Source organism: Leopardus geoffroyi, chromosome X, assembly GCF_018350155.1.
Source record: "Leopardus geoffroyi isolate Oge1 chromosome X, O.geoffroyi_Oge1_pat1.0, whole genome shotgun sequence".
In the NCBI taxonomy this organism is placed as follows: domain Eukaryota; kingdom Metazoa; phylum Chordata; class Mammalia; order Carnivora; family Felidae; genus Leopardus; species Leopardus geoffroyi.
In genome coordinates this window covers 66,545,388-66,571,962 of record NC_059343.1, presented here as the reverse complement: position 1 = coordinate 66,571,962, position 26,575 = coordinate 66,545,388, and the positions used below count along the sequence as shown (strand labels likewise).

General features: G+C 36.6%; 1 protein-coding gene across 4 annotated transcripts in view; it reads left to right on the top strand.

The window, feature by feature from the left end:
- Window positions 1-26,352, top strand: part of BRWD3 (bromodomain and WD repeat domain containing 3) — a 235,406-nt gene extending 209,054 nt beyond the window's left edge. For all 4 annotated transcript variants that reach the window (XM_045472781.1, XM_045472780.1, XM_045472782.1 and 1 more), the window contains one exon: window positions 20,720-26,352. In XM_045472781.1, the coding sequence (XP_045328737.1) occupies window positions 20,720-21,474 (755 nt within the window). In that variant the 3' untranslated portion in view covers window positions 21,475-26,352. The remainder of the gene's footprint in view (window positions 1-20,719) is intronic.
- Window positions 26,353-26,575: the final 223 nt, after the last annotated feature.

The window sequence follows — 26,575 nt, the reverse complement described above, 5'->3', positions numbered from 1 at the left end:
GATGAGGTTTATTCCTATGTGTCTTATTTTTGGTGCAATTGTAAGTGGGATTATTTTCTTAATTTCTCTTTCTGCTGTTTCATTTTTAGTATATAGAAATGCAGCAGATTCCTGTACATTGTCTTTTTTTTTTTTTTTTGTCCTGTAACTTTACTAAATTTGTTTCGGTTCTAGCAGGTTTTTTGTGGAGTCTTTTAGGTTTTCTCTATACAGTATCATGTCATCAGCAACTAGTGAGGGTTATATTTCTTCCTTACCACTTTGTATGCATTTTATTTCATTTTCTTGTCTGATTGCCATGTCTGGTACTCCCAAGTACCATGTTGAATAAGTCTAAAGAGTAGACATCCTTGTCTTGTTCCTGAACTTAGGGGGAAAGCTCTCAGTTTTGTCTTATAAAGGATGATATTAGCTGTAAGTTTTTCATTTATGACCTTTATTATGTTGAGGTATATTCCCTCTAAATCTACCGTGTTGAAGGCTTTTATCATGAATGGCTGTTGTACTTTGTCAAATGCTTTTTCTGTGTCTCTCGAAATAATCATATGGTTCTTATCCTTTCTCTTCTTGATGTCATGTATCGCATTGATTTTTGAATGTTGAACTAACCTTGCAACCCAGAAATGAATCCCACTTGATGGTGAATGAGTCCTTTAATTTATTGTTGGATTTAGTTTGCTACTGTTTTGTTGAGGATTTTTGCATCTATGTTAATCGAAGGTATTGGTCTGTAGTTCTGTTTTTTAGTGGTGTCTTTATCTAGTTTTGGTATCAGGGTAATGTTATCCTCGTAGAATGAATTTGGAATTTTTCCTTCCTTCTTTTATTTTTTTGGAGTTGTTTGAAAAGAACCGGTGTTAACTCTTCTTTAAATGTTTGGTATAATTTCCCTGTGAAGCTATCTGGTCCTAGAGTTTTGTTTGTTGGGAGTTTTTGTTTTATTACTGATTCAGTTTCTTTGCTGATTTCAATATGTCAAAATTTTCTACATTCCTGTTTCAGTTGTGGTAGTTTTTATGTTTCTAGGCATTTATCCATTTTTTCCAGGGTTGTACAATTTGATGGTACCTAGTTTTTCATAATGCTCTTCATGATTGTTTGTATTTATATGGTATTGTGTGTTATTTCTCCTCTATGATTTGTGATTTTAGTCATTTGAGTCCTTTCTCCTTTTTTCTTCCTAAGTCTGGCTAGAGGTTTATCAATTTTATGGATGTTTTTCAAGGAGCCAGCTCCTGGATTCATTGATCTGTTCTATTGTTGTTTTAGTTCCTATATCATTTATTTCTCCTTTATCTTTATTATTTTTTTTTTGATAGAGAGAGCAAGAGAGCAGGGGAGGGGCAGAGTGAGAGGTAGAGAGAGAATCATAAGCAGGCTTCTTGCCCAGCACAAAGCCTGATGTGGGGCCTGATCTCACGACTGTGAGATCATGGCCTGAGCTGAAATTAAGAGTCAGATGCTTAACCAACTGAGCCACTCAGACACCCTTCTCCTTTAATCTTTATCATTTCTTTCCTTCTTCTGGCTATAGGATTTGTTTGTTTTTCTTTTCCTTGCTCCTTTAAGGATAAGGTTAGGTTGTTTATTTCAGATTTTTCTTTCACCTTTAGATAGGGCTGTATTATTATAAACTTCCCTCTTAGAACCACTTTTGCTGCCTCCCACAGGTTTTGGAATGTTATGTTTTCATTTTCATGTTTCCATATATTTTTTAAATAAATTCATTTATTTAAATTCAAGTTAGTTAGGGGCGCCTGGGTGGCGCAGTCGGTTAAGCGTCCGACTTCAGCCAGGTCACGATCTCGCGGTCCGGGAGTTCGAGCCCCGCGTCGGGCTCTGGGCTGATGGCTCAGAGCCTGGAGCCTGTTTCCGATTCTGTGTCTCCCTCTCTCTCTGCCCCTCCCGTTCATGCTCTGTCTCTCTCTGTCCCAAAAATAAATAAACGTTGAAAAAAAAAATTTTTTTTAAATTCAAGTTAGTTAACATACAGTGTAGTTTTGATTTCAGGATTTCAGTGATTCATCACTTATATAAAACACCCAATGCTATTCACAAGTGCCATCAATGCCCATCACCCATTTAGCCCATCCCCCACACCCACCTCCCCAACAGCAACCTTAAGTTCGTTCTCTGTATTTCAAAGTCTCAGGGCACCTGGGTGGCTCAGTTGGTTGAGCATCCACTTTGGCTTTGGTCATTATCCCATGGCTTGTGCGTTCAAGCCCTGTGTTGGGCTCTGTGCTGATGGCTCAGAGCCCAGAGCCTGCTTCAGATTCTGTGTCTGCTTCTCTCTCTGCCCCTCCCCTGCTCGTGCTTGCTCTCTCTCTCTCTCTCTCTCTCTCTCAAAAATAAAATAAACATTACAAAAAAAGTCTCTTCTGCTTTGTCTCCCTCTCTGTTTTTATCTTATTTTTCCTTCCCTTCCCCCATGTTCATCTTTGGGTTGCCTAATTCCACATATGACTGAAATTATATGATACTTGTCTTTCTCTGACTTATTTCACTTAACATAATACACTCTAGTTTCCATAGGTTTTTATTTCTTTTTTATTTCCTGGTTGACCATTCATTACTTAGTACCATGTTATTTAACCTCCATGTATTTTTGGTCTTTCCAAATTTTTTCTTGTGGTTGACTTCTAGTTTCATAGCTATGTGGTCAGAAAAGATGCATGGTATGACTTTGATCTTCTTGAATTTGTTGAAGCTCCTTTTATGGCTTAATGCATGATCTGTTCTGGAGACAGTTCCGTGTGCACCTGAAAAGAATGGGTACTCCACAATTTTAGGATGGAATGTTCTGAATATATATGTTAACTCCATCTGTTCCAGTGTGTCTTTCAAAGCCATTGTTTCCTCATTGATTTTCTGTTTAGATGTTCTTCTGTCCATCCATGTAAGTGTAGTGTTAAATCCCCCTAGTATTATTGTATTATTATTGATTATTCCTTTATGTTTGTTATTAACTGTTGTTTGTATTTGGGTGCTTCTATGTAACGCGTATAAACATTTACAATTCTTTTATCTTCTTGTTGGATTGTTTCGTTATTGTCTAGTGTACTTCTTTGTCTCTTATTACAGTCTTTGCTTTAAAGTCTAGTTTGTCCGCTATAAGTATCCCTACTTCCACTTTCTTTTGACATCCTTTTTTGTAATAGATGTTTCTCCATCCCTTCACTTTCAATCTGCATGTGCCTTTTGGTCTAAAATGAGTCACGTTGTAGGCAACTTACAGATGGATCTTGTTTTTTCATCTGTTCTGTCACCCTGTGTCTTTTGATTCTGGCATTTAGTCCATTTATTTTCAAAGTAACTATAGATAAATATGTATTTAGTGACATTTTCTTGCTTCTTTTGTGGTTGTTTCTCAAGGTTTTCTCTGATACTTTCTTGTCTTTCTCTCTTCCATGTTTTGCTGATTTTCTTTAGTGATATATTTCTTTCTTTTATTCTTTGCATATTTATTAGAAGTTTTTGATATATGGTTACCAACAGGTTTGTATAGCACCTCCTCTGTATAAGAGTGCACATTAAATTGATGGTACACATTAAGTTTGGACACATTCATTACGTCCCTTCTCCCCACGTTGTTGATATATGTTGTTATATTTCATATCCTTTTATCTTGTGAGTTCCTTGCCTGATTTTTTCACAGAAATATTCATGTTTACTGCTTTTATGTTTTCTACCCTTATATTGTCACTTTGGGTCTCTCCTTTCTACTCAAAGAGCCCCCTTTAATATTTCTTGCAGGGATGGTTTAATGGTCATAAACTTCCTTAATTTTTGTCTTGATAAACTCTTTATCTTGTCTTTGCTTCTGAATGATAGCCTTGCTAGATAAAGTATTCTTGGTTGCAAATTTTTCCCATTTCACACTTTGAATAATCATTCCACTCCCTTCTAGCTTAGAAAGTGTCTGTTAAAATCCCCTGCTAGCCTTATGGGTTTTCCCTTCTATGTCTTCTGTCTTGATGATTTAAATTTTTTATTTATCATTATATTTTGCCAATTTAGTTATAATATGTCTTTGTGTGGGTCTCATTTTGTTGGGGTATATCTGTGCCCCCTGGATATTGGTTTCCTTCCCCAGATTAGGGAAGTTTTTAGCTATTATTTCTTCAAACAAATTTTCTGCCCCCTTTTCTCTCTTCTTCCTCTGGGACTACTGTAATACAAATGTTAATACATTTGATGGAGTCATTGAGTTCCTTAAGGTCTCTTCTCACTTTGCATAATTCTTTTTTCAGTCTTTGGTTCAGCTTGAATACATTACTCTGTCTTCTCTTCTACTAATTCATTCCTCTGCTTCTTCCATGTTTTCATTCCATCAAGAGTGTTTCTCATTTTACTTATTGTGCCCTTTATTTCTGCTGTGTTATTCCTTGTCTCTATGTTAAGGATCTCACTCATATCTTCCACTTTCTTCTCAAGTCCAATGAGTTTCCTTATCATCATTGCTTTAAATTCTCTATCAGGCATGTTAATTATATCTGTTTTGCTTAGATCTCTGACTGTGGCCTTTTCCTATTCTTTCATTTGGGTTCTTTCATTTCTCTGTTTCTTCATTTTGTCTGCCTCTCTGTGTTTGTGTGTGTTAGGAAAGTCAGCTACATCTTTTGCTCTTGAAAGTAGTTACTTTATTAAGAAGAGGTCCTGGAATGCTCTGCAGTGGTGTCCCCTGTTCACCAGAACCTGGCACTTCATGAAAGTATCCTTTGTGTGTTATGTACGCCCTGCTCTTTTGTCTGAGCCACTTTTCCTTTCAATGCAGTCACCTGCACTGTCTTTCTGCCTGTTGTGGGCTGTGCTTGCTTTCTGTGGTGTTGGTGAGAACAGGCAGGCCAGCTCTGAGGGGTTGTGTATGCCAGGCAACTAGGGGTGTGGCAGTGGTGTTAGCAAAATTTGCACTGGGCCACCAGTTTCATGCTGGATCCTTGAGGTGCAGGGGCACATGGGTGTGTGTACCAGGGTGACTGGGTATAGCCAGACTTCTGTGGCTCAGCATGGTCAGGCAGCAAGGCAGAGCACAGCAAATGAATGTGGTCATTTTGGCAGCTGTGTACCTGGTAGCCCTTAGCCAAGTGCCCAGGCCAAAAGTTTTGGAGTGAGCCTTCAGGATAACTCATGGGCATGGTGCACTGCTAGTTGGTTAGGTAGCAAGTATTTGTGCAATCCTGTCTCCTGCCCATGGCCCATTGTTTGTGCTAGGGGGCAGGGGAGGAAAATGTCACCTGCCAGCTCCCTCATTTTCAGAGAAGTCCCCCAACACACTCCAAAATCACTATGAGCAGATATGTTTCCTGTTTGCCCCCAGTGTTGTGTAAACTGCCGTTTTTATGTTGCTTCTTCGTGGAGGCTGCTATCTCTTTAAGGGCATCACCCAGGTATCATCCTCTAGGGTTGCCCTGTGCTGAGTCAGCTGACTTCAGGCTCCATGATCCAAGTCCCAGTGGTTAAACAAACACAGGAATTCAGCCCCAGTGGTTTTCAAAGCCAGATATTATGGGGATTAGTCTTCCATATGTGATCTCCCTGGTGCAAGGGCCCATTTCTCTACCTTCTCCATCACATAGATCCCTCCAAGAAACCAGCAGCGTCCCTCCACCTTTCTGACATTTCTAACCTTTCATATGCATCTTCTTCTCTATATTTAGTTGTGCTGTTTGTTCTTCCAGTCTTTGGGTTACACTTTTTTTAATTGATTTGGATGTTGATGATATATAGTGAAAACATTGAATGGGATGAGATCAGCGTTCTCCTACTCCACCATCTTCCCAAGCTCCTCTCTCCTCTTATCTTTTTCTTTGTCTTTCTTGTATTAATTTTTCTGTTTTAATTCCAGTATAATTAACATACAGTGTTGTAATAGTTTTTGGTATACAATACAGTGATTCAGCAACTCTGTACATTGCTCAATGCTAATCATAATAACTGTACTCTTTAATCCCCTTCACCTATTTCACCCATCTCCCATCCACCTCCCCTCTGGTAACCATCAGTTTGTTTTCTATAAGTGCCTCTTGTTTTCTCTTTCTCTCTCTCTCTCTCTCTCTCTCTCTCTCTCTCTCTCTCTTTCTCTCTCTCTCTCTGTTTATCTCCTTTGTTCATTTGTTTTTTCTTAAATTCAACATGTGAGTGAAATCATATAGTATTTGTCTTTCTCTGACTTATTTTCCTTATCATTATACTCTCTACCTCCAACCATGTCATTGTAAATGGCAATATTTCATTCTTTTTTATGGCTAATATTCCATATGTATACCACATCTTCTTTATCCATTCATCTATCAATGGATATTTGGGCTCTAGGCATAAAGTGGCTCTTGTAAATAGTGCTGCAATAAACATATGGGTACATAGATCCTTTGTGTTTTTTTTAATGTTTATTTATTTTTGAGAGAGAGAGAGAGAGAGAGAGGGAGAGAGAGAGGGAGACACAGAATCTAAAACACGCTCCAGGCACTGTGCTGTCAGCACACAGCCCGACATGAGGCTCAAACTCACAAACCGCGAGACCATTAACCTGAGCCAAAGTCAGATGCTTAACTGACTGAGCCACTCAGGCGCCCTGCATAGATCCCTCTGAATTAGTATTTTGGTATTCTTTGGGTAAATACCTAGTAGTGCAATTACTAGATTATAGGGTAGTTCTATTTTTTAACTTTCTGAAGACATTTAATGCTATTTTCCACAGTGGGTGTGCCAGTTTTCATTCCCACCAACAGAGTTAAGAGGGTTCCCTTTCTCCACATCCTCACCAACACTTGTTTCTTGTGTTGTGGATGTTAGCCATTTTGACAGGTGTGATATCCCATTGAGGTTTTGATTTGCATTTCCCTGATGATTTTAGATGTTGAGTATTTTTTCATATACTTACAGAAAACATTTAATGTCTCACAGTTCTGGAAGCTGAAAGTTCCAGATCAAGGTGCCAACAGAGTGTCTAATCAGGATTCTCTTCCTGGCTTGCTAATACTAGGTTGCCTTCTTGATATGTCCTCACATGACTTTTTCATTGTATATACACAGATAGGAAGGGACAGGGAGCATTGCTGTCTGTTTCTCTTCTTATAAGTACACCAATTCTAGTGCCTTAGTGCCTACACTTAAGACTGCATTTAACTTGAATGACCTCCTTAAAGGATCTGTCCCAAATTCAAAAACTTTGAGGGATAGGGCTTTAACATAGGTTATTTTTAAAAGTTTTTATTTAAATTCTACTTTATTAACATAGTGTTACATTCATTTCAGGTGTATGACATAGCAATTCAACACTTCCATACACACCCAGTGCTCATCACAAGTGCACTCCTTAACCCCCATCACCTATTTGACCGATCCATCCATCCACCGACCTCTCTGGTAAAACTCTGTCCTCTATAGTTAAGAGTCTGTTTCTTGGATTGCCTCTCTCTTTTCCCCCCATACCCATTTGTTTTGTTTCTTAATTTCCACATGTGAGTGAAATCATATGGTATTTTTCTTTCTGTGACTTATTTCACTTAGCATAATAATTTCTAGCTCCATCTATGTCGTTGCATAAGTAATATTCTGTTGTATATGTATACCACATCTTCTTTATCCATTCATCAGTGGATGAGAATTTGGGCTATTTCCATAATTTGGCTATTGTAGATACTGCTCCTATAAACATTGGTGTGCATGTATCCCTTTGAATTAGTATTTTGGTATTCTTTGGGTAAATACCTAGTAGTGCAATTGCTGGATCATATGTTAGTTCTATTTTTTAACTTTTTGAGGAAACTCCATCCTGTTTTCCAGAGTGGCTGCACCACTTTGCATTACCAACAGTGCAAGAAAGTTCCCCTTTCTCCACATATTTGCCAATACCTGTTATTTACTGTGTTGCTGATTTTAGTCATTCTGACAAGTGTGATGTGATAATCTCATTGTAGTTTTTATTTGTATTTCCCTGATAATGAGTGATGTTGAACATCTTTTCACGTGTCTGTTGGCCATCTGTATGTCTTCTTTGGAAAAATGTTCATGTCTTCTCATTTTTAAATTGGATTATTCATTTTTTGGGTGTTGAGTTTTAGCAGTTCTTTATATATTCTGGACACCAAACCTTTATCAGATATGTCATTTGCAAATATCTTCTCACATTCCATAGGTTGCCTTTTAGTTTTGTTCATTGTTTCCTTCACTGTGCAGATTTTAATTTTGATGAAGTCCCAGTAGTTCATTTTTGCTTTTATTTCCCTTGCTTGGGGAGACATACATAGTAAGAAGTTGCTATGTCCAATGTCAAAGAGATTACCTGTGTTCTCCTCTAGGATTTTAATGGTTTCGTGTCTCACATTTAGGTCTTTCATCCATATTGAATTTATTTTTGTATATGGAGTAAGAAAGTGGTCCATTTCATCTTTTACATGTTGCTGTCCAGTTTTATCAATGCGGTTTGCTGAAGATACTATCTTTTTCCCATTGCATATTTTTTCCTGCTTTGTTGAAGATGAATTGACCATATAGTTGTGGGTTCATTTCTGGGTTTACTGTTCTGTTCCATTGATTTATGTGTCTCTTTTTGTACCAGTACCATATTGTTTTCATCCCAGGAGCTTTGTAATATAACTTGAATTCCAGAACTGTGATGCCTCCAGTTTTACTTTTCTTTTTCAAGGTTGCTTTGTCTACTTGGGGTCTTTTGAGGTTGCAAAGAAATTTTAGGATTGTTCTAGTTCTGTGAAAAATGCTGTTGGTGTCTTGATAGGGATTGCATTAAATATATACATTGCTATGGGTAATATAGACTTTTTCACTATATTTATTCTTCTGATCCATGAGCATAGAATGTCTTTCCATTTCTTTGTTACATCTTCAATTTCTTTTATGAGTGTTTTATAGTTTTCAGAGATCAGGTCTTTCAACTCTTGGGTTAGGTTATTCCTATTTATCGTATAGTTTTGGTGCAATTGTAAATGGGATTGTTTTCTTAATTTCTCTTTCTGCTGCTTCATTATTGGTCTATAGACATGCAACAAATTCCTGTACATGGATTTGTATCCTGTGACTTTACTGAATTCGTTTATCAGTTCTAGCAGTTTTTTGGTAGTCTTTTGGGTTTTCTATAAAGATTATCATGCCATCTGCAAACAGTGAAAGGTTTACTTCTTTCCTGCTAATTTGGATGCCTTCTATTTCTTTTTGTTGTCTGACTGTTGGGGATAGGACTTCCAGTACAATGTTAAAAAACCATTGTTAGAGTGGACATCCCTGTCTTGTTCCTGACCATAGAGGAAAAGTTCTATTTTTCCCCCATTAAGGATGATATTAGCTGTGGGTTTTACATATATGGCCTTTATTATGTTGAGGTATGTTCCCTCTAAACCTACTTTGTTGAGCGTTTTTATCATGAATGGATGCTATACATTGTCAAATACTATTTCTGCATATATTGTAATGATCATATGGTTCTTATCCTTTCTTTATTAATGTGGTATATCACACTGATTTGCAAATATTGAAATTCTCTTGCAACCCCTGAATAAATCGTAGTTGGTCATGGTGAATGATTCTTTTAATTTATTTTTGGATTCAATTTACTACTGTTATATTGAGAAATTTTTGTGTCCATATCCATATTGCCCTAATGTTCTCTTTTTTTTAGTAGAGTCTTCATCTGATTTGGGATCAAGGTAATGCCGGTCTCATAGAATGAGTTTGTATGTTTTCTGTCCTTTTCTATTTTTGCAATAGATTGAGAAGTATAGGTATTAACTCTTCTGTAAATGTTTCATAGAATTCACCTGTGAATGTATGAATCCATCTGGCCTTGGACTTCTGTTTATTGGGAGATTTTTAATTACTGACTCAGGTTCTTTGCTGGTTATCAGTCTATTCAAGTTTTCTATTTCATTCTGTTTCAGTTTTGGTAGTTTATATGTTTCTAGGAATTTACCCATTTCTTCCAGATTGTCCAATTTGTTGGCATATTTTTTTTCATAATATTCCTTTATAGTTCAATTTCTGTGGTGTTTATCATTATTTTTCCTCTCCCTTTAGTGATTTTATTTATTTGTGTTCTTTCTTTTTTTATTTTTTTAATATTCATTATTATTGAGAGACAGAGACAGAGCATGAGCAGGGGAGGGGCAGAGATAGAGGGAGACATAGAATCCAAAGCAGGCTCCAGGCTCCGAGCTGGCAGCACAGAGCCTGATGTGGGACTCAAACTCACAAACTGCGAGATCATGACCTGAGCTGAAGTCAGATGCCCAACTGACTGAGCCACCCAGGCGCCCGTTTAATTTTTTTTTTTTTTAATTTTCCTTTCTTTAATGTTTGGGTCCTTTATTTTTGATAAGTCTGACTAGAGGTTTATCAATTTTATTAATTTTATCAGAGCACCAGCTCCTGGTTTCATTGATCTGTTATATTGTTTTCTTTGTTCCTACGTAATTTATTTCTGCTCTGAGGTTTATTATTTCCTTCCTTCTGGCTTTAAGCTTCATTTCTTGCTGTTTTTCGAGCTCGTTTAGGTGTAAGGTTAGGTTGTTTATTGGAAGCATTTCTTGCTTCTTAATGTAGGCTTGTAGTGCTATGTACTTCCCTCTCAGGACCTCTTTTGTTTGCTACATCCCAAATGTTTTGGACTTTTGTGTTTTCATATTCATTTGTTCCCATGTATTTTTTCATTTCTTCTTTGATTTCCTGGTCAACCCATTATTCTTTAGTAGCATGTTGTTTAAGCTCCATGTATTTGTGGTCATTCCAAATTTTTTATTGTTGTTTACTTCTAGTTTCGTAATGTTGTGGTCAGAATAGATGAATGGCATGATCTCAGTATTTTTGTATTTGTTGAGGCCTGATTTGTGACCTAGGATGTAATCTATTCTTTTTTTTTTTTCTTTTAGCATGAAATTTATTGTCAAAATGGTTTCCATACAACACCTGATGCTCATCCCAAGAGGTGCCCGCTTCAGTGACCATCACCCACTTTCCCTTCCCTCTTACCCCCCATCAACATTCAGTTTATTCTTTTTTTTTTTAACTTTCTTTTTTTTTTTTTAAATATATGAAATTTATTGTCAAATTGGTTTCCATACAACACCCAGTGGTCATCCCAAAAGTTGCCCTCTTCAATACCCATCACCCAGCTTCCCCTCCCTCCCACCCCCCATCAGCCCTCAGTTTGTTCTCATTTTTTAAGAGTCTCTTATGCTTTGGCTCTCTCCCACTCTAACCTCTCTCTTTTTTTTTTTTTCCCTTTCCCTCCCCCATGGGTTCCTGTTAAGTTTCTCAGGATCCACATGAGTGAAAATATATGGTATCTATCTTTCTCTGTATGGCTTATTTCACTTAGCATCACACTCTCCAGTTCCATCCACTTTGCTAAAAAAGGCCATGTTTCCTTCGTTCTCATTGCCACATAGTATTCCAGTGTATATATAAACCACAACTTCTTTATCCATTCATCAGTTGATGGACATTTAGGCTCTTTCCATAATTTGGCTATTGTTGAAAGTGCTGCTATAAACATTGGGGTACAAGTGCCCCTATGCATCATCACTCCTGTATCCCTTGGGTAAATTCCTAGCCATGCATTTGCTGGGTCATAGGATAGATCTATTTTTAATTTTTTGAGGAACCTCCACACTGTTTTCCAGAGTGGCTGCACCAGTTTGCATTCCCACCAACAGTACAAGAGGGTTCCCATTTCTCCACATTCTCTAGCATCTATAGTCTGCTGATTTGTTCATTTTAGCCACTCTGACTGGCGTGAGGTGATATCTGAGTGTGGTTTTGCTTTGTATTTCCCTGAAGAGGAGTGGCATTGAGCATCTTTTCACGTGCCCATTGGCCATCTGGATTTCTTCTTTAGAGAAGTGGCTATATTCATGTCTTCTGCCCATTTCTTCACTGGACTATTTGTTTTTCGGGTGTGGAGTTTGGTGAGTTCTTTATAGATTTTGGATACTAGCCCTTTGTCTGATATGTCATTTGCAAATACATTTTCCCATTTCGTTGGTTGCACTTTAGTTTTGTTGATTGTTTCCTTTGCAGTGCATAAGCTTTTTCTCTTCATGAGGTCCCAATAGTTCATTTTTGCTTTTAATTTTCTTGCCTTTAGATGTGTCAAGTAAGGAATTGCTGTGGCTGAGGTCAAAGATTTTTCTTCCTGCTTTCTCCTCTAGGGTTTTGATGGTTTCCTGTCTGACATTCAGGTCCTTTATCCATTTTGAGTTTACTTTTGTTAATGGTGTAAGAAAGTGATTTAGTTTCATTCTTCTGCATATTGCTGTCCAGTTCTTCCAGCACCAGAGACTTTTTTCCATTGGATATTCTTTCCTGCTTTGTCAAAGATTAGTTGGCCATACTTTTGTGGGTCCAATTCTGGAGTTTCTATTCTATTCCATTGGTCTATGTGTCTGTTTTTTGCCAATACCATGCTGTCTTGATGATTACAGCTTTGTAGTAGAGGCTAAAGTCTGGGATTGCGATGTCTCCTGCTTTGGTCTTCTTCTTCAATATTACCTTGGCTATTCAGGGTCTTTTGTGGTTCCATACAAATTTTAGGATTGCTTATTCTAGCTTCAAGAAGAATGCTGGTGCAATTTTGATTGGGATTGCATTGAATGTGTAGATAGCTTTGGGTAGTATTGACATTTTAACAATATTTATTCTTCCAATTGGAATGTTTTTCCATTTCTTTGTATCTTCTTCAATTTCCTTCATAAGCTTTCTATAGTTTCCATCATACAGATCTTTTACATCTTTGGTTAGGTTGATTCCACGGTATTTTATGCTTCTTGGTGCAATTGTGAATGGGATCAGTGTCTTTATTTGTCTTTCTGTTGCTTCATTATTAGTGTGTAAGAATGCAATTGATTTTTGTACGTTGATTTTGTATCCTGCGACTTTGCTGGATTCATGTATCAGTTCTAGCAGACTTTTGGTGGAGTCTGTCGGGTTTTCCATGTATAATATCATGTCATCTGCAAAAAGTGAAAGCTTGACATCATCACTGCCAATTTTGATGCCTTTGATTTCCTTTTGTTGTCTGACTGCTGATGCTAGAACTTCCAACACTACGTTAAACAACAGCAGTGAGAGTGGACATTCCTGTCGTGTTCCTGATCTCAGGGGGAAAACTCTCAGTTTTCCCCATTGAGGATGATATTAGCTGTGAGCTTTCCATAAATGGGTTTGATGATGTTTAAGTATGTTCCTTCTATCCCGACTTTCTCAAGAGTTTTTATTAAGAAAAGTTGCTGAATTTTGTCAAAGGCCTTTCTGCATCGATTGACAGGATCATATGGTTCTTTTCTTTTATCAATGTGATGTATCACATTGATTGATTTGAGAATGTTGAACCAGCCCTGCAGCCCAAGAATGAATCCCACTTGATCATGGTAAGTAATTCTTTTTATATGCTGTTGAATTGGATTTGGTAGTATCCTGTTGAGAATTTTTGCATCCATATTCATCAGGGATATTGGTCTCTGGTTTTTGTTTTTGTTTTTTTTTTTTTTTTGCTGGGTTTCTGTCTGGTTTAGGAATCAAAGTAATGCTGGCTTCATAGAATGAGTCTGGAAATTTTCCTTCCTTTTCTATTTTTTGGAACAGCTTGAGAAGGATAGGTATTATATCTGCTTTAAATGCCTGGTAGAATTCCACAGGGAAGCCATCTGGTCCTGGACTCTTATTTGTTGGGAGATTTTTGATAACAGATTCAATTTCTTCACTGATTATGGGTCTGTTCAAGTTTTCTATTTCTTCATGTTTGAGTTTTCGAAGTGTGTGGGTGCTTAGGAATTTGTCCATTTATTCCAGGTTGTCCAGTTTGTTGGCATATAAATTTTCATAGTATTCCCTGATGATTGCTTATATTTCTGAGGGACTGGTTGTAAGAAATCCATTTGCATTTGTGATTTTATCTATTTGGGTAAACTCCCCTTTCTTTTTGAGAAGCCTGGATAGAGGTTTGTCAATTTTGTTTATTTTTTCAAAAAACCAACTCATGTTTATATTGATCTGCTCTAAAGTTTTTTTAGGTTCTATACTGTTTATTTCTGCTCTGACCTTTATTATTTCTCTTCTTCTCTTGGGTTTGGGGTGTTTTTGCTCTTTTGCTTCTATTTCCTTTAGGTGTGCTGTTAAGATTTTGCATTTAGGATTTTTCTTGTTTCTTGAGATAGGCCTGGATTGCAATGTATTTTCCTCTCAGGACTGCCTTCACTGCATCCCAAAGCGTTTGGAATGTTGTCTTTTCATTTTCATTTGTTTCCATGTATTTTTTTAATTTCTTCTCTAATTGCCTGGTTGACCCATTCTTTCCTTTTTTTTTTAATTTTTTAACGTTTATTATTGACAGACAGAGACAGAGCATGAGCAGGGGAGGCGCAAAGAGAGGACGAGACAGAATCTGAAGCAGTCTCCAGGCTCTGAGCTGTCAGCACAGAACCTGACGCAGGGGATCATGACCTGAGTGGAAGTCAGACGCTTAACCGCCTGAGCCACCCAGGCGCCCTGACCCATTCATTCTTTAGTAGGGTTTTCTTTAACCTCTATGCTTTTGGAGGTTTTCCAGACTTTTTCCTGTGGTTGATTTCAAGTTTCATAGCATTGTGGTCTGAAAGTGTGCATGGTATGATCTCAGTTCTTTTATACTTATGAAGGGCTGGTTTATGACCCAGTATGTGATCTATCTTGGAGAATGTTCCACGTGTAGTCGAGAAGAATGTATATTCTGTTGTTTTGGGATGCAGAGTTCTAAATATATCTCTCAAGCCCATCGGATCCAATGTATCATTCAGGGCCCTTGTTTCTTTGTTTATTCTCTGTCTAGATGTTCTATGCATTGTTGTAAGTGGATTATTAAAATCTGCAATTACCACATTCTTACAAAAAGGTTGCTTATGTTTGTGATTAATTATTTTATATATTGGGGCTCCTGTATTCAGTGCATAGACATTTATAATCGTTAGCTCTTCCTGATGGATAGACCCTGTAATTATTATATAATGCCCTTCTTCATTTCTTGTTACAGCCTTTAATTTAAAATCTAGTTTGACTGATATAAGTATGGCTACTCCAGCTTTCTTTTGGCTTCCAGTAGCATGATAGATAGTTCTCCATCCCCTCACTTTCAATTTGAAAATGTTCTCAGGTCTAAAATGAGTGTCTTGTAGACAGCAAATAGGTGGGTCTTGTTTTTTATCCATTCTGATACCCTATGTCTTTTGGTTGGAGCACTTAGTCCATTTGCATTCAGTGTTATTATAGAAAGATACGGGTTTAGAGTCATTGTCATGTCTGTAGGTTTCATGCTTGTAGTGATGTCTCTGGTACTTTGTGGTCCTTGCAACATTTCACTCATAGAATCCCCCTTAGGATCTCTTGTAGGGCTTAGTGGTCATGAATTCCTTCAGTTTTTGTTTGTTTGGGAAAACCTTTTTCCTCCTATTCTGAATGACAGACTTGCTGGATAAAGGATTTTTGGCTGCATATTTTTTCTGTTCATCATATTGAAGATTTCCTGCCATTCCTTTCTGGCCTGCCAAGTTTCCATAGATAGGTCTGCCACTACCCTTATGTGTCTATGTTTTTAAGTCAGGGCCTGTTTATCCCAGAATTTTCTCTTTATCCTTGTATTTTGCCAGTTTCACTATGATATGTTGTGCAGAATATCGATTCAAGTTATGTCTGAAGTGAGTTCTCTGTGCCTCTTGGATTTCAGTGCCTGTTTCCTTCCATAGATCAGGGAAGTTCTCAGCTATGATTTGTTCAAATAAACCTTCAGCCCCTTTCTCTCTCCCTCTTCTTCCTTTGGAATTCCTATGATATGGATATTGTTCCATTTGATTACATCACTTAGTTCTCTAATACTTCCCTTATACTCCTGGATTTTTTTTATCTCTCTTTTTCTCAGCTTCCTTTTTTTCCATAATTTTATCTTCTAATTCACCTATTCTCTCATCTACCTCGTCAATCCGTGATTTGTGACCTAGGATGTGATCTGTTGTTGAGAATGTCCATGTGCACTTGAAAAGAATTTAAATTGTGCTGTTTTAGGGTGGAATGTTCTGAGTATATATGATAATTCATCTGATCCAGTGTGGCACTCAAAACCATTGTGTCCTTTTTTATTTTGTTTAGATGCTCTTTCCATTGATGTAAGTGGAGTATTAATGTCCCCCCCATTACTATGTTATTATTAATTTGTTTCTCTATGTTTGTTATTAATTATTTTATATATTTGGGTAATTCCAGGTTGGGTACTTACATATTTATAATTTGAGGTGTTCTTGTATTTCCCATTATTATGATATAGTGACCTTCTTTATCCCTTATTACAGTCTTTGTTTTAAAGTCTAATTTGTCGAATAAACATGTTGCTGCTCTGGCTTTCTGTTTACAGGAGTTTGTGTGATAAATTTTTCCCTATCTCCTCACTTTGAATCTGCAGGCATCTTTATGTCTAAAATGAATGTGTTGTAGGCAGTATATAGATGGGTCTTGTTTTTTTTTTAATCCATTCTGACACCTTTTGTCTTTTGATTGGGGTGTTTAGTCCATTTATATTCAGAGTAATTATTGATAGATATGTATTTAGTGATGTTTTATTACTTGTTTTGTCGTTGTATCTGGAGATTTTCTCTGTTCCTTTCTTGTCTTTCTTACTTTTGGTCCTTCCTTTCCACTCAAAGATCCCCTTTAATATTTCTTGCAGGGCTGCTTTAGTGGTCAGGAACTCCTTCACTTTTTGTTTGTCTGGGAAATTCTTTATCTCTGCTATTCTGATTGACAGCCTTGCTGGACATAGTCTTCATGGCTGCAGATTTTTCCCATCCAGCTTGTTGAATATATCATGCCACTCCCTTCTGGCTTGCCAAGTTTCTGTTTGTTAAAAAATCTGCAGGTAGCCTTACGGTTCTTCTCTTGTAACTTAAGGACTTCTTTTGTCTTGCTGCTTTTACGGTTTTTTATTTATCACTATATTTTGCCAGTATAATTACAATATGTCCTGATACTGTTCTTCTTTTGTTGATTTTGATGGGAGTTTTCTGTGCCTCCTGTATCTGGATGTCTCTTTCCTTTCCCAGATTAGGGGAGTTTTCTGCTGTTTTTTTTTTTTTCTTGAAATAACTTTTCTGTCCCCTTTTCTGTCTCTTCTTCTTCTGGGACTCCTATAATACAAATGCTTTTACATTTGATGGAATCATTAATTCCTCTAAGTCTATTTTTGTGTTCCCTAATTCTTCTTTCTCTTTTTTTACCTTCATTATTTTCCATTATTTTGTCTTCTATATCTCTAAATCGTTCCTCTGCTTCTTCCAGCCTGCTGTTCATTGCATCAAGCCTGTTCCAATCTCATTTATAGCTTTCTTCATTTCTGAATGATTGTTTTGTAACTCTTTTATCTCTGTGGTAAGGGTTTACCTGATGTATTCCATTCTTTTCTGAAGCCCAGTGAGTATCCTTATGATTGTTGCTTTAAATTTTCCATTAGGCATGCTACTTATATCTGTTTCACTTAGATCTGTGGCCATGGCCTTATCTTGTTCTTTCATTTGGGATGAATTCCTCCATCGTCGTATTTTGTCTTAAGTCTTTGTCTTTGTCTGTGCATCAGGAAAGCCAGTTATGTGTCTTGCTCCTGAAAGTAATTGTTTTATGATGTCATGTAGTTTCCAGTAGCTGGCACTTCAGGGATTCTCTCTGGTGTGTGCTGCTTCTGTTCTGCTGTTGTGTTTTAGCTGTTCTATCCTTCAGGCCAGTTGCCTGCATAGGCTCTTCTTGTTTGCAGTGTGTAGTGTTTATTCCTTCGCCAGAATATGGCAAGTTTTAACTAGGCTCTGGTTACCTTGTCAAATTCTCTGGTTTCCTGATACTATTTCCACTAGAACTGAAGCCCTGCAGAACTCTGTTGGAAGTTGTAGTTTGGGCAGAATTTTCTGCTGTACTTCTCGGGAAGGAGCCCACCGCACTAGTACTGGTGCAAGCTTGACTGAGAAAGGCAGTCTTCACCAGAGTGCTGTGGTGTGGGACTTGGTGTAAGCACATTAGGAAGCCAGTATAGGCACTGTGCTGATTCCTGCAGCTGGCTCTCTGAGGAGAGAGCCTCTGAGGAGAGGCTATGCTGAGGAGCTGGGGAGGAAAATGGCACCTGCCAGCTCTTTTGTTCCCTGAGAGGAGTCTCTGTGAATGCTGCCTCTCAGCAAAACACTCTGAGAAGAGCAAATAATCTACTACCTGTGTGCCCCAAGCATTTTCTAGATTGCTGTTTCCAAGCTGTCTGCCTCTAGGTTTTTTGCCTCCCTTCTCTCCAGGAGCAGCACAGTGCCTTCCAGGCTCTATCCAAGACAATCCTGGTGCCCTTTAAAACTTCAGGCTTTAGACATGTCGTGTGGTAGTGGCTTGTGCTAGTCTTCTGGGGGATGGGCCCACAGCTGTGCTGGGACTGAGGCAAGCTTGACTGAAAAGGACAGTCCCACTATGTGCAGGGGTGTGGGGATTCTCATAAACAAGTTATTTAGCCAGTATTGGGCCTGTGCTGCTTCCCACTGGTGGCTCTGTGGTTATGCTGAGGGGTAGGGGAGGGAAATGGCTCTGGTCAGCTCCTTTGTTTCTGGAGAAGCTTCTCTGTGAAAACTGCCTCTCAAGAAAGCCCTCCAAGAAGAGTGAATAATCTCCCCTATGTGTGTCCCAAGTGTTCTTCAAAGCACTATTTCCTTGCTCTGCCCCCAGGTTGTTTGCTTGCCTTTTCTCCAAGGGCAAGGCAGTGCCCTCAGGTCTCTATCCCAGCCAAGCCTGCTAACCTTTAAAACTCTTGGCTTTAAGCCCCACTGGTTGTAAGAATTCTTGAAAATCAGCCCCTCTATTTTCCGAGCCAATGGTTTTGGGTAATTGTTCTCCTTTTGCATTCCCCTGTGTGCTCTACTCTTTTGCGCCCTTCTCTGTGACCAAGGCTCCCTCCCCTCTGCAGCACCCATGATCCTTTTCTCACCTAAACCATATCTGTGGACTTACTACCTTCTTCAATGTGGCTTATTCTCTCCCTTTAGTTGTGGAGTTTGTTCTGTCAGTCTTCAAGTTGTTTTCTGAAGTATTTAGGATGATTTGGTTGTTATCTGGTTGTTTGTGGGACACGATGAGCCTAGGGTCCTCCTACTCCATTATCATCTTTCTCCAGAAAACCAACATATGTATTTTTTTGAGAGAGGAACATAATTCAGTCTATAATACCAAGACTATTAGAGTAATCTTGTTGCTATGGTTACCATACAACCCTAGTCATTGCTCATTCCAAGTTTTTCAGTCCACTCTCCTTTTTTTTCTCCTACCTCACTAGCTGTTCCTTCTCAATTATTTTTTCCAATTCTTCTTTATCTTTAGATGGTTGGAATATCCCAAGTCTCAGTCATCAGCCACCTTCTTTTTCTGTTTGCCCTCTGAATAAGTGCCCTCAGTTCTCTTGACCTTAAATGTCATCTCTTACTGAAAATTTCCAAAATCATATCTCTAACTCTGAATGAGTCTCCCCTGACCTCTTGACAGTTACGTTATCTGCTTTTTTCTTTTTCTTTTTTTTATTGTCTTTACTTGGATCTCTTGTAGTATTTAAAACTGGAACATTGATTTTTTTTTTTCTACCAGACTATGTAAACCTATTCCTCTTTCAGGATTCTCCAACTTAGCAAAATATCTCTACCATTCAACCAGTTTCTCAGGCCATAAGACCTTGGAGTTGACCTTAATACTACACTTAACACTTGACATCCTATCCATCATCAATTCCTGTCAGTTTGAACCTTAAAAATAAAAGGTTGGTTCTGATGGCTCCTCTAGAAGGAAATAATCTAAATCTAATCACTTCTCATCACCTCTGTTGGTACATCCCATTATCATATCTTACCTAGACAATTGCAGTGTTCTCCCAACTTGTCTCTGCTTCTAATCTTGTTCCTTCTATAATCTGTTCTATGTGGAGCAACTGTAGTGCTCCTTTAAAAATATGTCAGATCCTGTCATTCTCTGGTTTTAAAACCCTTCACCACTAGCAGTTATATACCACAACTCTGCTTTTCTCTTACACTCTAGTTACACTGGATTTCTGTTTCCTCCAATGGAATGTTCTTTTCCCAGATCTCACTTCATTCAGTTCTTTTCTCAGATACTACCTCAATATGAAAGTCTTTATCTAAAATACCCCATGTATACACTTGAGCATTTTTTAATCACCCTCTTTTCTTTTTCTTTATAGCATGTATCATTACTTGAAATTATATTTTTATTTACTTCATTGTCTATCAAGCTTTCCCCACTAAAATATAAATTCAAAGAGCAAGGACTTTGTCTCATTATTGCCTTATTTCAAACTTCAAGTATCATATTAGGTAATCAGTAAATATTTGTTCACTGAGTCAGTGAAATTATTTTGATACATATTCCTAGATAATTCTTTCTACAGTTCAAGCCCTTGAGATTTCTGCTCAGCTTCATCATTACCCATCATCCTTCCATACTTTCCTCCCTGGCCCCCTAAAAACACAGACAAAAATAAAAACTTCAGTGTCTTCAGTTTCTAACAGATTTAAATTTATACTCCAATACGCTCCACGATTTTACCTCATGTATCTTTGGGTGCTAAACATTTTTTGATACGATGTTTATTTTACTTTTGAACCTAAGTAATCAGTCTTCCGTGTCAAAGCTTAACTTTAAAAAATTATTCATCTTGATTTAGATCACTCCCTTGATGGACCCCTTACAAATGGTGATGGCAGAGAGCCTCGGACAGGAATCAAAAGAAAACTACTTAGTGCATCAGAAGAAGATGAAAGCATGGGAAGAGAAGAGAAAGAGAAAAAAGAAACAAAAGAGAAATCACATTTATCCTCCTCAGAGAGTGGAGAGTTAGGATCCAGTTTGAGTTCTGAAAGTACCTGTGGTTCTGATTCTGATTCTGAATCAACTTCCAGAACAGATCAAGATTATGTAGATGGAGACCACGACTATAGCAAATTCATACAAACCAGGCCTAAAAGAAAACTCAGAAAGCAATATGCCAATGGAAAAAGAAACTGGAAGACAAGAGGCACAGGAGGAAGGGGCAGATGGGGCAGATGGGGTAGATGGAGTAGAGGAGGCCGAGGAAGAGGAGGCAGGGGACGAGGAGGTCGAGGAAGAGGTGCAGGTGCCACTAGAGGGAGAGGGAGAGGGAGAGGAGGAAGAGGTACTTCTAGAGGAGCCACCAGAGCCAAACGTGCACGTATTGCAGATGATGAATTTGATACCATGTTTTCAGGACGTTTCAGTAGACTGCCTCGAATTAAAACAAGAAACCAAGGCAGGAGGACTGTTTTATATAATGATGATTCTGATAATGACAATTTTGTGTCCACTGAAGATCCTCTGAATCTTGGTACATCTAGATCAGGCAGAGTGCGTAAAATGACAGAAAAAGCCAGGGTTAGCCATCTCATGGGATGGAATTATTAACAGTTAATAAATTTAGAGTAATTTAAAAAAAATTAAATGGCCTTCTACTGCAGGGAATTTACTAGGAAATCTACAAAGCAAGTTGTGTGGGGACTTCTGCTTCCTTTCACATTGGTGCTTTTCCATTATGCCAGTATACATTTTTTTCAAGACTTTTGATCTCCACACTTCATTTATTCAAACAAGCCTTACTTATTAGGCCTTAAATTAAAAAAAAAATTCTGCCCACATATAGACACACACACACACACACACACACACACACACACACAACACAGTACGTCACAAACACACTACAGAATTTACTACATTAAGGGAGCATTCAGCTTCTTAAGAGTAGCATGACATTTTTATCTCAATGGAATATCCCTCTTTTGCTTTTGTATCACAGAAGTATAGCACCTTCTTACAGAGTTTTATATAGTTTGTTTTTGCCATTTTGATTCTTGTACCCAGTAATAATAACTTTTGCACAATACACCAATCCTATAGGCAGCTATTAAATGTTTACAGTTTCTATATTGTAAGAACGATCTGGATTATTTTACTCTTCCCAGGCTAATCTTTCATTGTACTGAACTGAAGTATATATTTATACTACAGTTTTTTGGGGGTGGGGGGATCTTGATATGCTTTTCATTGATTTGCTTAATTCATGTTAAAGGTGAGAAAGGGTTGGTGCCTTGTAAATATGTAGCAAATCTTTGTGGTGTGTCTTGATGTGTGCATTAACTTTATTAAAAAGTAACATTTGAGGTATCGATCTAGACAAGGTGCCAAATGCAAAAGTTTCTTGCATCCATTTTCTTTTTCCTATTATATTTTATTGCATTAATAGAACTCGTGTAGTTTAAAGAATAACATAAACATTTGAAAAAATCCTCATCCACAAAGAATAACTTCTTTGAATAGTAGCTCAGCTACCTCTATTAACTACAACTACTGGAAACGTTAAAGAAAATAGATGCTGTTATTCATTACTGACTAAGGAAAAATAGAACAAACTTGGTAGGAATGAATACTCCTATGTTATAAGCTGAGAGGTTGTTAATAATTGTATTGGCTCTCAAAATAATAGTTGTAATCAACAAACTTTCATAAGTGTAGTATGCTGTACCTTAGGCTTTTCTTAGAACATATTTGTGTAAGTAGACTTGGTCTACTGCTTATGTATCTCTGCTACCACTTACTATTTACAGCTGTGAGTGATTGGTTTTCATTTGAATTTTAAAATGTAACAAAGCAGCTAGTTTGAATTGGATGTTTTGGCTAGCAAATATTTTGAGTCAACTTTAATAGGTTTTGCTCATACCATTCCAAAGGGTTCTTCTGTTACAATCTTTCAGAAAAGAACCTCATTACACTGCACAATAATATTTGAGTAATTATTTTATAGATTAAAAAAATCTTTAAAACCCTTATGGTCTTGTTTACAGCAGTAGAGTGCACATGATTCCATAAGTGAGCTTGAGTTCCAAGATCAGTTTTACTCCTCAAATTTGAGAGATTGCAAATTCACTAATTTGTTAAATACTTAGATTTTTAAGGTGAGTGGGATAATACTGATCTCTGTTATTGTAACAGCAGATTTGTTACACTTAGATCAGACTTTGGGGATAAAAGAAAATTTTTAATGTATTCCTAGTAATCCCAGAACATTTCTTAAGCTAATGTGTTTGTTTCATGCTTCCAACCATTTTATGCATCTGAAAATCCTTAAGTGCAAAGGAAGGAGTACATACATAACTTTGCTCTTTTGTTTGGGTTGTTCCTGTACTAACAACTTTAAACAGTTTTCACATGCAGTAAGAATGATGTTCAGGCTTTAAGAAAGTATTGTTATGAATTGTTAATGGCACTAACTTCTGTTACTGTACAGTAGATCAAGTTGATTTTTTTTGTTGTTGTAGTCTTGTTTTGTTTTGTTTTGTTTTTTTCACTAAACCAAAACGACTTCTGGTTGTAACTCAGCTGACACTTTTAACCATACTGTAGATTCAAAAACATTCACATTTGAAACTCTACCTTTGATTTTTGCTAATTAGACTAATTTTGCATTTAGACTAAATTTGTGCCTGTGTTTTCCTAGAATCAATAACAATTTGGCTTACCCTAATCAAAGTAACATAGATTTACTTAAATTGATGGATATACCCAAACATGTATTGTGTGTATCATTTTAGTGTGAAATTTTTTGACATTCTTCTATGAAGAGCTAATCTCTTCAAATGTAGAAGAATTACCATTTGTGTGATTTTAGCTATCTCAAGCTTATTTATAATTTATTTTGAAAAATAAAAATGCCACATTTATTTCCCATATGTCAAGATTTTCTAGGTTTAGATAATTAGAATAATGAGGCTGAAGACATTTTTAAGCACATTTTATATGTAGTGAAATACTGTGAAAACACTAGTGAACAGCATTTTGCTGTAATATTGATTTCAGTTATTAGGATTCAAAAGTCACCAGGGTATGTTAGATGAGCATATTTGCCATTTATTACAAAACAAACAGATATTTTCTGTTTGCATGCAAATTATTTTAATAAGTGTGAAAATAAAAGTTTGAAAGATAGTATTTTTACTTTTATATCTGAACATTTTCCCCCCAATTTATACTTTGCTTTTTTGTAACACCGCCTCCTGTGAATGTGTTGTAATTTGTATCACACTGAATATTTTACACTTTAGTTTTTTAGAGTACCTTTAAACCTAAATATCAGGTTCAGGCATAGCAAAGCAAGTAGGAAATGAGCTGAAATTTTTGAAGAAAAGTCTAAATATTAAATAAGTTGCTAAGAAATAAACACGTGTGTGAGAACATACATATGTATAAGCCTAATCCTATGCTGGATATTAATAGTCAGTGAACTATAATATTTCTCGTGAATGCTAATAATCTTTTAATTCCCAGCTTTAAGATCTTAGCATGTATATCTGTTTATGAAACAAATTGTGTTTCTTCTATGTCTTTCTGTGTGTATCTCTTCCAGCAATAGGATGCTTTCCAAAACATTCAGTAGCCTATCAGCCTAAGAACTAAATTTGTGTGTGTGTGTGTGTGTGTGTGTGTGTGTGTGTGTAGATTTTTTTTCCAACTTGACACACTTTGTCTCAGACATTAAAAAAGAATATTTTGTATGGAAGACAGCTATATTCACAGTCTACCAACTCTTTGTCTCTGTGTAAAGCACTTAACCTATATATATATACTGCTTGATCATCCACTTCATTATGCCTTATAGGTAAACTAGGTTTTATCATGTACATGTGTCCCTCTATTTTTAATGTATCCTTCCTTCATTTGTTTCTTTTTCTGTTTCCCTTCCCAGAGATCAGGCTTGTGCTAGAATTCTTCATACAGCACTTTGTTTCACCCAGAGGTTGAGAAACTGAGTAGAATTTGAAATAGATTTGAGTGATTTATTATTTTGTTGTTTTTGTTGTAATCCTATAGGTTGTCATCAGACAATAACAGAGTGACTGAACAGAAAAACATGAATGCCACTTCTTAGTTTTTGATAAAAAATTTTTGATCATTTTTCAAAATTTGTACATTTGTGGTAGTGATAAACACCTTTATTACTTATATATCTTGGGAATTATTTTATGCACATTTACCAACTGGCACTAATTTTTAAAGTTAGAATTTTCACATCCACAAAAGGAAACTTGCACCCTGTATAATTTTCAGTTTGCTGTGATATCCAATATTTACTTTTATTACCAACATTTTGGGTTCCAAAATGAATAGTTCAGCTCTGGGGGAGGGAATGGAACTTGCAACATTTAAAATTCATTGTTTTAAATATTAACCCCATCCCCAACAGTTTTGTGGTACATGAGGCTTATGAAAATTGTATTGAAAATAGAGTAAGATCACTTTTAAGGCTTGTTTTGAAAATTAGTGTGAAAATATTTTCATGCTTTTTTGATTTTCATTTCTTAGTAAAGTTTCTTTATTAAGTTTTAATTATGAAGTTTACCAAGTTTTGTTTAAATTCTAATATAAAGTTAATTTTTTTCATGGTGCTGTATTTTGTGAACTATGAGTTGCCCTCAAGTTTCTAGACATTTATTTCTTATATAGCCTTATTCTTGATTATTTTCTTTTCAATCATTCCTCCCCTGCTTACTTTTATCCTCATTTCTCTTACTGCAATGAAGACTGCACCTAATTTAGCATACTTCAACAAGACTAGCAATTTATGATTCACTGATGGGAGAAGTACAGTAGAAAGGCCCTGCAGTTTAGAGTTAAGGTGTGTTTATTTATATGTATGTCCATTTGTTATTCTTATACCTATCTTAATTAAATCTATAATATGAGACTTTGACATATAAAAGCATGATAAGTATTTTCTAAAAAATAAAACTATTGATACATATAATCACCATTGGTAATTGACTTTTAAAATCACATACAAAAATATTTAGAAACCCAGTTGGGAAATGTGTTTTTACATATGTCACCAGATACACATTAAGCAGTACTAGAAATGTTAATTTTTTAAACAATACTGTGGTGATGGCAATCAGTAATTTATTTCTTTGTCCTGTAACTTACCATCTTTGTCTTTTGTAATCCCTTACAAAGTATTAACAAAACTGTACCTTATGTTTGTTATTAGTATCCACAAATTTTAAGATAGAAAGTCATTGAGTTAATAGTTAATGTGATGTTGTATATGGACAAAATGTCCATTAAACTAAAATTCAGTAAAGAAAGGTAAACTAACTGGCTTGGTTTATAAAAGATGTTTTGTTTGGCAGTTACCAGTCACTATAAGCAATTATCTTCAAAGACAAAAAACTGGACTAATTTGTTGGCCATTCTTTATGGGATGTTTACAATAAAATTCCAAGTTGTTTGGAATCAATTGCACTCTTGCTACTTTATGCCTTAACTCAGGTACCAGAGATAATTAACAAGAAGAAAGAAATAAGGAGTTTCCTTTCCATTATTGAGCTTCAGAGATTTTAACATGTAACTCTTGGGCCCTTTCTTTCTTGTTTCTTTATTATATATTTTATTACTATTTTTTATTTGAAAAACTAGACTGCTTATCAAAGAAAATTAAGGCTTTTTTTTGCCATTG